The 14,827-nt window shown below is 40.6% G+C and overlaps 1 protein-coding gene across 2 annotated transcripts in view; it reads right to left on the bottom strand.

The window, feature by feature from the left end:
* The window catches only part of KDM7A (lysine demethylase 7A), a 42,523-nt gene that overhangs the window by 14,044 nt on the left and 13,652 nt on the right, over positions 1-14,827 (bottom strand). Inside the window, exons 7-10 of one of the 2 annotated variants that reach the window (XM_023736876.1) lie at positions 11,922-12,009; positions 10,637-10,743; positions 3,644-3,735; positions 869-958 (exon numbers count right to left, since the gene is read on the bottom strand). In XM_023736876.1, coding sequence (XP_023592644.1) covers positions 869-958; positions 3,644-3,735; positions 10,637-10,743; positions 11,922-12,009 — 377 coding nt within the window. The remainder of the gene's footprint in view (positions 1-868; positions 959-3,643; positions 3,736-10,636; positions 10,744-11,921; positions 12,010-14,827) is intronic. The other variant, XM_023736877.1, reaches the window with a different exon arrangement.

Here is a 14,827-nt window from a genome sequence, read left to right as displayed (position 1 = left end):
GGGTTTCATGCAGTAGTGTTTTATAATTTTCTTTGTATAGGTCTTTTACATCCCTGGTCAGATTTATTCCTAAGTATTTTATCTTTTTAGGGGTACCATCACTCTTTAAAAACAGAAAATGTCAGAACACAATTGAGAATTACATGAACTACTCTATCTATGGATATTAAACACAGCATTTTAATATCTTAGATGTATACTGTATTTTTATGCAAATAACACACAACTTTTATGTTTGTTTGCCAACTATGCCCTCCCTCCACAAGATATTTTCATAAGCGCCTCTATACCAATTTTTTTTTTACATGCTGCTGTAAAACAAAACTTGCATAGCACACTTACGAAAATACCTTGTTGGGGGAGGGCATGGTTGACAAACGTAGAAGGCGCACATTATTTGCGTAAAAATACGGTACCTCTTTCCATAGTCCAAACACGGCCCTAATCTAAGCTCTTAAATTACCAGCTGGCCTCCATCCTTCCACTTAATTTCCTCTCAATTTGAGCTATCCACTAACAGAACCGCTTTTTAGAAGAATGACTTTAATTCTAATGTCCTTTCTTAAATACTAAGATAGCTCCTAATTATGCAATTATAACACCTAATCACAGATTTTATGAGCTTTTGACAAAAAGCACTTTTCTAACAAGTTTGCTTTAATGTTTTCAGCCAGGTGGCTCTCCTTGGCTCACCCCACCAATACCATCCTCCTACCAGCACAGCTCCACCAAGCTCTCGTCACTCACCTCACATTTTTCTCCTTCTCTAATTACTCAGTATTCATCTCTGGATACCTGAATCTAATCGGACCGTTTGCTTCTCCAAATAGACAGCAATCAAGCATTTACATACAGTTTCTACACTTACCTCTATTGCTCGAATTACTTTAGAAAGTTCTTTAATAAGATGTCCAGGTCTAACGTTGTCTGGAATTTCAAAGGCATGTTCAGATACAAGCTGTATTTGAATTAACGAAGATAAGAAAATCAAAGTTACTTACACTTTAATATAAGTGATTTTTGTGTTCTCTAGATTGTAGAGACATAGCTAAATACCACAGTGTCTCTTACTCAGCCAGGTCTCAGAGCTCATTAGTTGGTATAATGCCTCCTGAGGAGATTCTCCTTAACTTATAAAACTCTTAGGTCGGGCTGCAGGTTGACTTGCCTTACACTGAACTTTGCTTTTACTGAGTAGTAAGTAATCTTGTAACCTACACCTTAAAACCTGCCATAATTCTAACTACTATTAATAATAATTAGTAGAGTAACTGATTAAGCCTAACATTTAATTCATACTACATAAGGATTTGTAAGGGGAACGAACGTAGGCAGTAAAACAATCCTAGTTTCTCATGGGACTGTCTGATGTTTTTTCATTATTAGGCTCAGGTTATACATCTTTGGCAGGAAATGTCACAGAAGTGATAATGTGTTCTGCCTATGGTATCCTACCCAATGGCACATGATTTCAACTTGTCCCATTATTGGGGCTGTTAACTTGAATCCATTCTAATTTGACTAAATTTTCGCAAACTTTTTTTTCTTTTCAGAGTCAAAGGCAAAACAGGAATAAGATCTCATCAACAGGGAAGAGGAATTAATTGACGAGCCACCTATTTACTGAACTGCTGCTAACTACCGCCGTTATTTATCACACCCATTTCCAAACATTAGTCTCTACAGCTGAGAACATTCGGTTCTTTGGACACACTCAACATACTGATTTCTGCTTTCACTTTACACCTTCCTTTTCCTTGGTGTTGGCATAATTAAAATAAACTAATAACAAAAAGCAACATCAAGTGCTAACTATGTGCCAGGCAAGACACTATCCTAAGACCTTCACAAGTATAATAACTCATTTAACCCTTCCAACAACACTGTGACGAAGATACTCCTCTTACCCCTATCTCACAATGAGGAAACTGAAGCAGGCATTAGGTGACTCACACGAGGTCACAAAGCTGGTTTACTGGTGGCAAAGCTGAGATTTTATTGCAAACATCTGGCTCCAGAGGCCATGCTCTTACCCATGATGCTAAGCTGCTTCTCATTTTTAGAGCAAATTTAACAGTTAAATATAAGCATCATGCTTTAAAACAAAATTCATTTCCATAAATTACTGTACTATAATATGTTAACAGTATTTATTATTCATATCAAATTTTGGTATATGCACCAAAATCATCCACAAAGTTTGTTACAAACAGAGGTCCAGATCCTAGAGCTATTATATCAGAACCTCTAGGGGAGGACCCAGAGGTTTTATTTGTAAAAACCACTACAGGCAATGCCGATGTACTCACAGGTTTGAGAACACTAGTCGAAAACCTTCAGCAAGCAATGAATTATAGTTTTTACAATATATCTTTTGTCTTTATTTTGCTATGTAACTTTTAACGTGTTTGTCTTTGCTTCTCAGACGATGACGTCTTTGACAGCGGAAGACATGATTTTTATTTTCTGAATCCATCCACAGCTCTTTGCACTACTGGGTATGTAACATAATGATAACAAAGTGAAAGGGAGTGGAAAATTATTGGGAAGATAACCTATTAATTAATGTCTCCGAATACCTCTCAAGAGCAGAATTTTTACGTCAAGTGGCCATTCAGGAAGTTAATAAGGAAGTGTATTTTCATTGGTTCACAGACTTAGCACTTATTAAAGTGTTGCGTGCAAAGTTCCAAGGGGAAATACAGATGAGGAAGTCAGTCCCTTTTCTTCAGGAGCTCAAAACCTCTTGAGGGAGACATGGATACATTGCTTTTCACAGATGGCTTTTAAGTCTTATTACACTGGCACAAGAAATACACTATGGAAGCAAAAGGGAAGGAAACACTCATTACAAATGGAGATCTGGGATGACGTCTTGAAGGTGGTAAGATTCAAATGCAAACAACTGGACAACATTTTGGTGAAAACCAAAAGCTCGTCCTTGAAGCCTCAACTCTCCCTTCCTCCGTTTTTATGTAAGTCTAGCAGAGTGGTTAAGACCATACACTTTGCAACTGCAGAGACCTAGGTTTAAGTTCCATCTCCACCAGTTATCTCGGGCAAGTTACTTAAACTCTTAAACCTCAGCTTTCCCATCTGCAAAATGGGGAAACAATAGCACCCAGATCTCACATAGTTGCTTTGAGGATTAAATTAGGTTATGCATATAACGACTTAGCACAGTGCTGAGCACACTATATTTTTATGAAAATAATGTGCATCTTCTATGCTTGTTTGCCTACATTTTACAGCAACATGTAAAAAAAAAAAAAAAAACTGCCATAGCAGTGCTTATGAAAATACCTCACTGGGGAAGGGCGCAGTTGGCAAACAAATGCAGAGGGCACACATTATGTGCATAAAAATACGGTAATGTCTTAGTCGGCATCCTAGATATTCATGAAATTACCTTCTTTTCCAGATTAAAGATCAGAGGACTATGTGCTCTATTCTCCTAAACATAAAGATAACCCAGCCCATCTGTACACTATACTGCATAACAAAATGCAGGTCATATTTAAAGCGTAATTTCCATTCCCTTGATCACTGCCACTGACAAGCGCTGCCAGAACAGCACAAGAACGCTGCTGTCCTCATCCTGTCCCACTGACACGACGCGGACTGTACAAGACAGATGACTCACCTCTTTCTTCATCCACAATCTCAAAGCAGAGTGCAGGGCTTTGACTCCCCGCACCAGGTACGCCTGAGGCTGGAAACCATCCTCTCTCAGCTCTGTGGGAAAGCAGTGGGGAAAGGGGTTACAGAACTGAGGGCCTGACGGTGTCTGGGAAGACATTAAAGGGATTACCTTTAGATTTTGATGAACCACTAAAAAAAGGGGATCAACCTGTGTAACTTCCAAATTAATAGAAAGAAAAAAATGGAATAAGAAACAATCAGTTCAAAAGGCAAGAAAGAAAAAGAAACAGAATCATATTAAATGTAATTATACTGAATGCTCCTGTTAAAAGACCATCCCACTGGATTTAAAAACACAGGCAGTCCCCAGGTTACAAATGTGTGACTTACGTACAACCTGTAGTTACGAACCAACCCCTGTAAAGCCTATTATATTAAAAATTCGAGATACATATAATGGTTCGTAATAACAAATGGGTGCTACACTGTGACACACATCAAAACATTATTATTATTAGTGTATTATTATGTTAAGATGTTTTAGTGTATCTGAAAATGTTTCTTTAATGTTTTTTATGCATAGAAAGGAACACTATGTACTACACACTAAGATGAACATTTGACTATCATACCTAACTGTGCCAACTTACATACAAACTCGACTTAAAGACAGACTTAGGAACAGAACTTGTTTGTAATCCGGGGACTACCTGTAAACTCAAAATATATACATAATGTATAAAAATACAGAACGGTTTAAAATAAAAAGATGGGAGAAAAAATACCAGCCTTTCAAAAGAAAACTGGTGTAGTTACATTAACAGACTATCATTAATAAAGGGTCATTCATTTCATAATGATAAAATATTCAATTCACCAGAAAAACATAACCATTTAAAATTTGTACACACTTAATAACATAACCTGAAAATATAGAAAGCAATAACTAGACAGAATTACAAGGAGAAATAAAGCACTCCACAATCACAGTGGAAGATTTAACACACTTCTTTTAACAAATGATAGACTAAGAGGATTCAACAAAAGAATCAGGAGGCATATATTCAGTAAGAACAATATAGTTAACAAACTTGATTCAATGGCCATAAATACTGCATCCAGCAACTGCAGAATACACATCCTTTTCAAACATACACAAAAACTATCCCTAACCCTGGGCCATAAACATGTCTCAACATATGTCCAAGGATCTAAATCATACATAGTATATTCATTAACCACAAAATAATTAAGCTAGAAATCAATAACACAGAATCAGTAAAAAAATAGCTATGTAGAAAAAGCACATATGTTTGCAAATTCAGAAATACAGATATTAAGAAATAGACTACTAAATAATGTTCAGGTCAAAGAAAAAGCATATTGGAAATCAGAAGACATTTTGGTTAGACAATAATGAAAACACTGCATCAAAACGTGTGACCTACTACAATAGAAACATATAGCCTTAAATGCTTACATTAGAAAAGAAGGTTAAAAATTAATGAGTCAAGAACCCACTACGAAGTTAAAAGACAACAAAAAGCAGAAGAAAAATCAGGGCAAATAAATAAATAAATAAAAACAGAGAGGATTAACAAATCTCAAACTAGTTCTTTAAAAAAACTGATAAGAAGAGAAAACAGCACAAGTACCCAATATCAAGAATGAGAAAAGAGCCATCACTACAAACGCTACATACACTAAACAGTTAAGAGAATCACACAAACATTATGCCAACAAATGTAAAAGATTAGATGAAGTGGACATATTTCTAGAAATATCAAAATCGACTCAGTAAAAACTAGAGAACCTGAATGGTCTTATCATCAATAAAGAAACTGACTCAGTGGTCAAAAATATTTCCACAAAGAAAATGACAGATCAATGGCCACATTAGTGAGTTCTACCAAGATTCAAGGAGGAAATCATTCCAGTCATACACAAACTTTTCCAGAGAACAGAAAAAGCAGAAAAACTCTCAACTTCTTTTTTTCTGAGGCTAGCATAATTTTCATATCAAAACCCTAAGGAGGACAGTATGAGAAAGCAAAATTATAGGCCAATTTCACTCATGAACACAGCGACAAAAGAGATAAAATACACACATATTACATAATATATACATACTAAATATATTTATGTAAATATATTTCTATCTGTACATATTGAATATACAATATATAACTTACATAGAAATATATAATATAAATAATATTCTTATCTAATGCATTAGTATAAAAAAATGATAACATATCAAGACCTAGGTTGGTTTAATAGTAGAAAATCAATTAATGTAACCAATAAATTAGCAGATTAAAAGAAAAAAATACACAGGACTGTCTAATATACGCAGGGAAAGCTTTTGATACAATTTAACTACCAATGATGATTTAAAAAAAAATTCCAACCTTTTAGCCAACTCAGAATAGACAAAACTTCTTAAACTTGATAAAAGTTACCAACAAAAAGCCTACAGCAAACATAATATTTTATAGTGAAAGGTTGAAAGCTTTCCCGTTGAGACTGGAAACAAGATATATTACACAATATATAAATGAACACCTAGAACCACTTCTTTTCAGCATTGCCCTGCAGATCCTAGCCAACCCAACAAAGCAAGAAAGATAAATAAAAGATATAATGATTGGAAAGGACCAAAGCTGTCATCATTCAAGAAGGATGTAATTGTGTATTAAAGAACCTAAAAGAAATCCTCAGGTAAATTATTAGAATCAACAAGAGTGTTAGACAAGGTTGTAAATACAAAATCAGTATAAAAATTAACTGCTTCTATATTCCACCATCACATGGTTATTAGGCTGAACCACAAGAAATTGCCAATATTTGACCATTTTTGACCTCCGGAAACAGCAATTTCATAGGGTTCAATCATATATACATAATGTTATATACAATAGTGAGATACATTGTTTTATTTTATAATTTCATATCTAATAATGATACATATGTCATTTATATGACTACAAAAATATGAAGTACCTGGCAATAAATCTAGTAAGAGATGTATGTGTCAGATCTTTTAAAAAAAAAAAAAATTATAAAACCGAAGGACACTGAAGATCTAATGATGTAAAATTTTACCAGAACTGATCTCTAGATTCAATGTGATCCAAATGAAAATTCCAGGAGGTTTCTGATTATTTGATTGCTCGCATTTTTTTTTTTTTTGGGGGTGGGGGGTGGGTAGGAGATCAGCTTGTGATAAACTAACCCAAAAATTTTTACAGAAGTGAAAGGACAAAAAAGCCCAAGGCACACTCGAAGAAGACTAAGGCAGGAGGGCCTGCTAGCAATCAAGTCTTACCAGAATGCTGATGGACAGTGTGGTTGGTGTGAGGACAAGCTAACTAAGGGAACAGAAGAAAGGACATATATCCCAGGACCTGCACCGATGTCAACACATGGTATAGGACAAAACCGGTGTTGCCAGCGACAGAGAGAATGGACTACTCAAAACATGGTACGGAGACAGCTGGGTATTTATAAGGAAACCAACAGCAATATACCCGTCCTTACACCATCTGGACTCCCTTGGTGGTACGAAAGGTTAATGTGCTCAGCTGCTAACTGAAAAATGAGAGGTTCGAGGCTGCCTAGAGGTCCCCTGGAGGAAAGGCCTGGAGATCTACTCATGAAAAATCATCCACTGAAAACCCTACAGAGCACAGCTCTACTCTGACACACAAAAGGTCACCATGAGTCAAAGTCCAATCAGTGGCAACTTATTCGTTTTAACACCATCCACAAAAAAATCAATTCCGAGTGAGTTAAAGACCAAAATGTAAAAATGCAAAACTGTAAAAGCTTCTAGAAATTTCAGAATATCTGCATGACTTTGGGATAAGAAAGAACTTTTCAAACAGGGCACAATAAGCACTGAAAGAACTAGAATCCAGAATATACAAAAAATTCCTATAAATGCGTATAGAAACAAACAACCAAATTCAAATATTGGCAAAAGACTTGAATAGGCACTTCAATAAAAAGGATGTCCAAAAGGTCAGTAAGCATATGAAAAAATGCTCAATTGCATAATAATCAGGGAAATGCACATTAAAAGTACAAGGAACACTACTATGTACCCATCATACCTGCAAACATTAAAATCTGACAGTTACAAGTGCCAGCCAGAGGGTGAGGCCCTGGGGCGTCTCATACTCTGCCAGTGGACTGTAGAATGGTGTCCCTTTGGGAAACCAAGTAGCATCATCTAGTCAATTCTGTCTACGACCAAGCAATACACCCATGGGTCTATTCTCTGGAGTAACTCTTGGCACTAGGTGACACAGGCAAGAACTTCTTAGCAATGTTTTCCGTAACTGCCCCAAGCTGAAAACAACTCCAAAATGCCCTCAACTGTGGAACAGGTATATCAGTGGTGGCATAGTCACACAACAGAATACTACGGAACAGAAATGAAAAATGAAGAAAGAACTATAGTGACACAGAAAATATGGATGAACCTCACAGACATGATGCTTGTAAAAGACAGGTCACGACTGTCTGCGTCAACCTATTCGTGTGAAGCTCAAAACTGGACAAAATGAAGCTACTTTAGTTTATGCCACAGGTGAGAAAACTGAAAGGAAAAAAGAAAGGATCCTCCCAAAAGTCAACGCAGTAGTTACGTCCAGGGGGACGAGAGGAGGGCGTATCAGGAAGGTGAGCAGGAGTCTCTCAGTAATGGAAAGGAGCTTTCTGAGTAACTTGGGGAAGTTTACACAAGTGATCGTCTCATTGTTTCAACCATAAGAGAGTGAGATCTCCAGGGATCCATTCAATCATCGGTGTATCACATAGGTTTCGTGACTATAAAAGTAAACACACACATACTCTAAAATGTCTGTTTGGGTGTTTTAACCAAATTTGTGATTATCTAAAACCCAAATAAAATGTATCAGATGGGGTCCAAACTTCAGGTATGTTGAAGCAAAAGGAAAAGATTTCACTTCTGCCCAGCAGCTGATTTACTCACACAGATCCAGAATGGGCTGTTTTACTGACATGAAACCCAGTTAAGAGTTTTGGACAATCCACCCTCACTTAGCACATCACACAAGCCTTCTACCAGTCTGGAAGTTGGCAAATAATAGGGCATAATGGAAAGTAAAAACTAGGGATGGAAGAACAGAACACGGGGTAACAAGGCCGTATTCCTGTCTCCCAGATGAACGTCCAGGCCAACGACAATGGGCGTAGCGGCCCTTTGGCTTTCTGACACCCAAGTCTTAGTGGGACTGGACTGAATCATGAGTAATGTCAGGTATCCTGGCTGATAAATTAACAGTATCTTAGATTTGACCTACAAATATCCTTTTATGGTAATGTTTTAAAAGAGTCTTTAATGTATAGGGTCATGCTTACCGTCAGACCTCAGTATTTCTGAAACCTCGATGGTCAAAAACAAAGACTAAGTGGTTATTCTAAGACTCAGCAATTTGCTGCTCGTGACAGCGTATTTTGTCTTTCAGACGAACTCGTAATTTGTTCTAAAAAGTTGATCGATGAGCCCTCTTACACATTAGGAGAAAAGAAGCCCATGCCTCACCCCAGGGTGTGCGTGTGCGTGCGTGCGTGTGCATGCGTGTGCTTACATGTCCATGAGTGGGCAGTTTCTCCTAGCTACCATAAGACAGGGATTTGGAGGTCCTGGGACAAGAGGAGGGAAAGATGGAGAAAGTGCTCTGAACCGAGTACAGAATTGCCAACCTCTTAACTGGAGGGTTCAGTAGTTGGGTTTTATTTCCAGAAAACAAAGACATTTATAAGTGTTTTTCTAAGTACTTATATGTGTTCCTGCTTTCCCAGGCTTTACCCGGAGGGGAAGACAATGCCCCTTACTGTCCAGTATTTTTCTGCAAACTGCATACAGCAACTCTATGATCCATGGTGACATTCCTGCAGCCAAGGAAAATACCCACAAACACTGCACAAGTCAGAGAGTCACCGAAGGACCCAGTTCTGGAGCAGAGACTGGTCTTGTGAGGAAGGGCCCTGCCCCTCCTCATCCAAGAGTTCCCACCTTCCTCACGCGCACCTGTGCTGCTACCAGAACATCTACCTCTGTGCTGCACCGCACAGGGAGAGGTTTGGGGCCTACTGTTCCTTCCCTCCGCTCAGAGAGGGGGTCTTTTATTCTTTTTTTAAGGAAACTATAAATGAGTGTTATTATTTTAGTTCTGTGCATGTTACTCTGAGGAGTAAATTTTCTGTCATTTCTTCATTTTACATTTTTTTTCTTGTGTCAGTTATAAATGGAAAAAGAAACAAGCGTTCAGGGCAGACTATACTGTTTAATCTGCGTGTATCTGTTACAGTAGTAGCTTTACTAACGAACTCTAGACAACACAAAACCAGACATACTAATGTCAGTACTCTCACTGGCGCAAGTGCGTGAAAAGCAGAAAAGGGACAGAGACGGGAATGACAGTCTCCAGCTTGACTGCTCAGAGATTATTACATCAAAACGTAAGAACACCCAAACCTGAAGTTCCACGTTCCAAAAAACAGCTTTGAGTATAAATAGAGGGATGCTCAGAAAACACTTTTCTTCCATTACAGAATCATAAGCTGACGTGCCATCAGATCGTACACTAACCAGTGAATTACACTAGTCAGCATAACGGTCCTGAACAGAAGTGTCTGTTATGAATCACTCAGAACAGAAAAGTATGACCCTGAGTCTTCAAGGCAAACGTTTGGGAGCATTTCATGAGTGAGACGAACGTCTTCCAACAGCACCTCTATTGTTTGGACGCGGCCTTTCAGAGAACTGACTTCAAGAACAGAGGTTTGTGAGGCCATGGACTAGACACTCTAATCTGCTAGACAGATTCCTGGCGGGGAAATCGTGTATTTAAAAAACAAAATGGGGTGACTGCCACACCCTCTCTTTCTGTTAGGTGGCTGTTAGTGAATTGACAAACACCATGCATCACACATAGAACAAAATGTACAAACTGTTAATTACCTTTCAGGGTTTCCAGTAAGTTTTTGGCTACGAACCAACATATGGCTTCAAAGAAAGGGAATTTGAAAAGATCTGGTGTTTTTAGCCTTTTCTCCATCTCGTAACACCTAAAGGAATACAATTTGAAGAAGTATTTAATATTCGCATTTCAACATTAAATGTAGGTAACCAACTTAAGGAAAATAAAAGAAGCAGGCCATGATATATGGGACCAATCAAGTACTGTCTAGTACTTACAAACACCACAGTTGGGCCAGACTGAACTGTGACTGCATCCAGGGTCTGGCCTTACCAAATGTGACAGGGGACTTCAGAATTACACTGGACTTCAGAGAAGACCACACCTTAGGTCACATCCCAGTTTTATCAGAAGGAATTTTATGAGGGCTCTACTATAATGAATAAAACAGGTGTTCAGAAAACAGCTCTCTGTGCGGGACAACTGGCCCCACCACCCAGGGGGCGGGGGTGCCCTAGGCTCTTCTCGGCTCACAAGACCCACACGGCGCCGATCGACTCAGAAGGTGAGGAGGCAGGACCCACAGCTGGCCGCCGTGTTACTCTTCTGTGGGGTCCCTGAAGCAGTCCAGACATCCGGGAGCTCTCTGCCTCAGTGACAGCTCAGGTTCACAGAGACAAGATCCACGCGCCCGGCTTTAAGCTGCAGGCCCACAGGAGCCAACATCTCTTGTAACAACTTCACAGACGCCGAGCTTCCAGGGTTCCCGCAAGGAGCATGCCCAGTTACAGAGCTGCCTCATCAGGGAAGCCCAGAGAGCTGGCTTCCTACCAGGTGATTCTCGTTCTCCCAGTCCGACAGGGTCTCTCATCAGGGATCACTTTTACCACGACTAGGGATCACTTTTACCACGACTAGCTCTCTACCCGCATCAGGCTACGTGGGAACAGTCACCCAGAGGCCACATTCGCACACAGAGGGGGCAGCACTGTGCATCCCTGGCCCACAGCACACGGAGGCAGGAGTCCTGACAGCCACTCTGATGCCCCTCACTAGGACCACACCAAAGGAGAGCACAGGCATTTTCATACAACTTCTAAAGTTCAGGCAGATATTTAGTCTCAAACTGAATCAATTATTTTTTTCATTCAAGACTTGAAATGCATGATGGTCTCTCCCTGACAAAAGCTCCCACTCCTAGTCATTTCTCTGCGCCTGTCTCCTTGGACTCTCGATAAAACGTGTCACATATTTATCTTTTTGAAACCTTTAAAGACTGTCCTTTTAAGAAAGGGCAGAGACCCTTCGACCACGGCTGACACAAACCTGAGCTGCATGCCAATGTTAAGGTTGTGCAGGAAGTTCCCCCCGAAAGCCATACAGTCCTGAGAAGTGAGCACAGCATGAATCCACCCTGAAACGGGGAGAAGTACATACATCAGCCATTTCTTAATACTGAAGCCAGAAGAATGTGCTGTCTACCTGGGAAGCAGTTAAGTCCCTCAACACGTCAACATCTATCTACTTCATACACCAGTGCTAGAGAGGTTAGCGTCTACTACAGTCTAGAGGTTCATTCGTTCACATATTCATTAAATGCCTGTTTTATGCCAGGTTTGTGCTGGGCGCTGAGGAAACAAAGACACTGACCTACTAGACAACAGAGCGAAGGGTTTTGGGGCTGCAGTTGCTCTTGTTAGTTTACAAGCACAATTCCCTGTAAAGCTCTGATTCTGAGATGCGTTACACTGGTTGGGTTAGGTAAGCACAGGCCCCGTAAGTGGACAGGGGACAGGCAAGCGCGCCACCTTGAGGGGTCATCCTGAAGAGGCGGGAGGCATCTGTGGACCCCACCCCACGGAGACCAGGGAGGGAAAGGGCAGTTCTCCCGCACTGCGTTACGGAGGGCCATGGTCCTATGAGTTGAGATTGACTCAATGGCAATGAATTTTTTTTATGGTCCAATGAAGGAGCCCTGGCGGCACAGTGGTTAAGTGTTCGGCTGATACCCAAAAGATCAGCAGTTTGAACCCACCACACGCTCCATGGGAGAAAGATGTGGCAGTCGGCTTCCATAAATACTACAGCTAGGACACCCTGTGGGGCAGAGCTACCCTGTCCTACAGTGTCACTATGAGTCAGAATCGACTTGACGGCAATGAGTTTTTTGGTTTATGGTCCTTTGACTGTAAGCCATGATATCCTGTTTGCCCGTAAAAAATGCTTCGAAGTGGGAATCATTTCTAAGAGATGATGCCTAACTTTTTAAAGCACTGTCTATAGACTTAAACAAAGGCTTCATATAAAGTATATATATACACACATATTTGCATGTAAAAATGTGCTTTTAGAATATACAAATTCCCTTTTATGTTTTTCACTTCTTGATCCCTCATTGTACTGTAATACAATCTAAAAAACCTGTCCGACTTTTAAGTGGTGACCATTTCTGTGCTCAAAGGGACAAAGCCTTGAACTTGACTCTGAAGTAAAGAATCAGAAGTGTGCCTGTGTCAGCTACGAGTCCCAGCAGTGAGTGGTTCCCAGTGAGTGGACAGCATCTTGGAAAGTGTGGGGGACTCTCTGATTGTCGCTGTGGTATTTCGTGAGCAGGGGCTGGGCGGGGGGTGGCGTGCGGGACAGTGCCACCCAATAAGGAACTGTCCTGTATCACTCAGAACATTCAGTATCTCTGGGCCTTCATATAGGGGCAAAGCTTGTTCACAACCATCTGAGCCTAGAAACTGTAACTCCGTTATGGATCTAGAAGTATTTTCTACATGGTTGGGACACAATTTTCCAGAAATACAACTAGATGCCGTCCCTGACAACGAACTAGTTCCATTCCTAAGTCTGTCTTTAAGTTGAATTTGTACATAAGCAGGAACAGTTAGGCACGCTCGTAGCTAACATCAGTCAGTCAAACGTCTGTCTTAGTATATCCTATATAGAGTAGCTTCCCATGCATAAAAACATTAAAGAAACACTTCCAGATACACTGAAACATCCTGAACGTAATGATACAGTACTGATAATAACGTTTTGATGCAAGTCGCAAAGTAGCGCCCATTTGTTACTACGAGGCAGTGTATATACCTCGAATATTTAATATAACAGGCTTTACTGCAGGTTGGTTCGCAACTCTGGGGTGTATGTAAGTTGTATGTAAGTCAGATGTTCGTAACCCAGGGACTGCCTGCACTCTGCAAACTGCAGGAACGTCATAGCTCCCCGCATCTGGAAGTTTAGCAGAGGTGTCCACCGCCTTGGAAAAACGCACTGGCTACAGCTTTGGCCCCAAAAGCCTGTCTGACAGCAGCAGTCAGCAACCAGTTAGAAATGCAGATTCCCAAACCCACCCCAGACCCACTGAATTAGAAAGTCTAGGGGTGGGGCCAAGCCATCTGTGTTTTAACAAGCCCCCGGGTGATTCTGATGGTCCCTAGTGTTTCAGAACTTCTACCCCACGTCAGTGCCTCTGGTAGACGGTAAGTGGCCAACAACCACACCGTACTGGCCGGCTGGCTTACGCGCCTACGGATTTCACCGTCTGCTAAGGTTGCCGTGCCCGAGCGGGCACAGGTTGAAATACTATTTTATTATAAATTACTCTGATTTCTTCTTTTTTAAAATAGACTATTTTTTAGAGCGGTTTCGGGTTTACAGAAAAATTGTGCAGCCAGTACAGAGTTCCCATCTAGTCCCTTCCCCTTATTTCTTCTTCATATTCTACTAAGGTCACAAACTGATTTTCTGAAGTTATTCAAATAGGAAGTTGTATTATCTACGAATTTCAGCTCGACAGTGTGGAGAGGGTACAACAGCACGTGCTGTGACAGGGAATGCGGGAGGGCTGAGGAGCGCTGAGCCCACTCACAGTTAAAACACTGTCCTGATCTACACACACGTGCTCCGGGGTCCAGGCGCTCGCTCACGCAGTTCGCTGGCACCAGGTATGGTCACCTATACCAGAGGCATGGCCAGAAAGCAGGGCCTGTGGGGGCGGGTCCCCGTGAACGCCGCAGTCAGCAAGGCCGCTCAGACCAGAAAGACGATTCTCAACACTACTGGCTGGAGAGTCTGCTCTCTGTGTCTGTCACATTTCAAAATGACAAACCCGGTGGGGACACTTGACACAGCCACGGTGGAGCCTCAGTCCCGTCCTAAGCTACCTCTTCCTCATGCAGGTCGGCACTCAGTTCTTGCAGCAGGCCTGGCCTCTGACTGCAGTG

The sequence above is a fragment of the Trichechus manatus genome, unplaced genomic scaffold, assembly GCF_000243295.1.
Source record: "Trichechus manatus latirostris isolate Lorelei unplaced genomic scaffold, TriManLat1.0 scaffold00093, whole genome shotgun sequence".
NCBI classification, from domain to species: Eukaryota; Metazoa; Chordata; class Mammalia; order Sirenia; family Trichechidae; genus Trichechus; species Trichechus manatus.
Note: the sequence above shows the minus strand (reverse complement) of the source record. Positions and strands in the feature narration are given on the sequence as shown.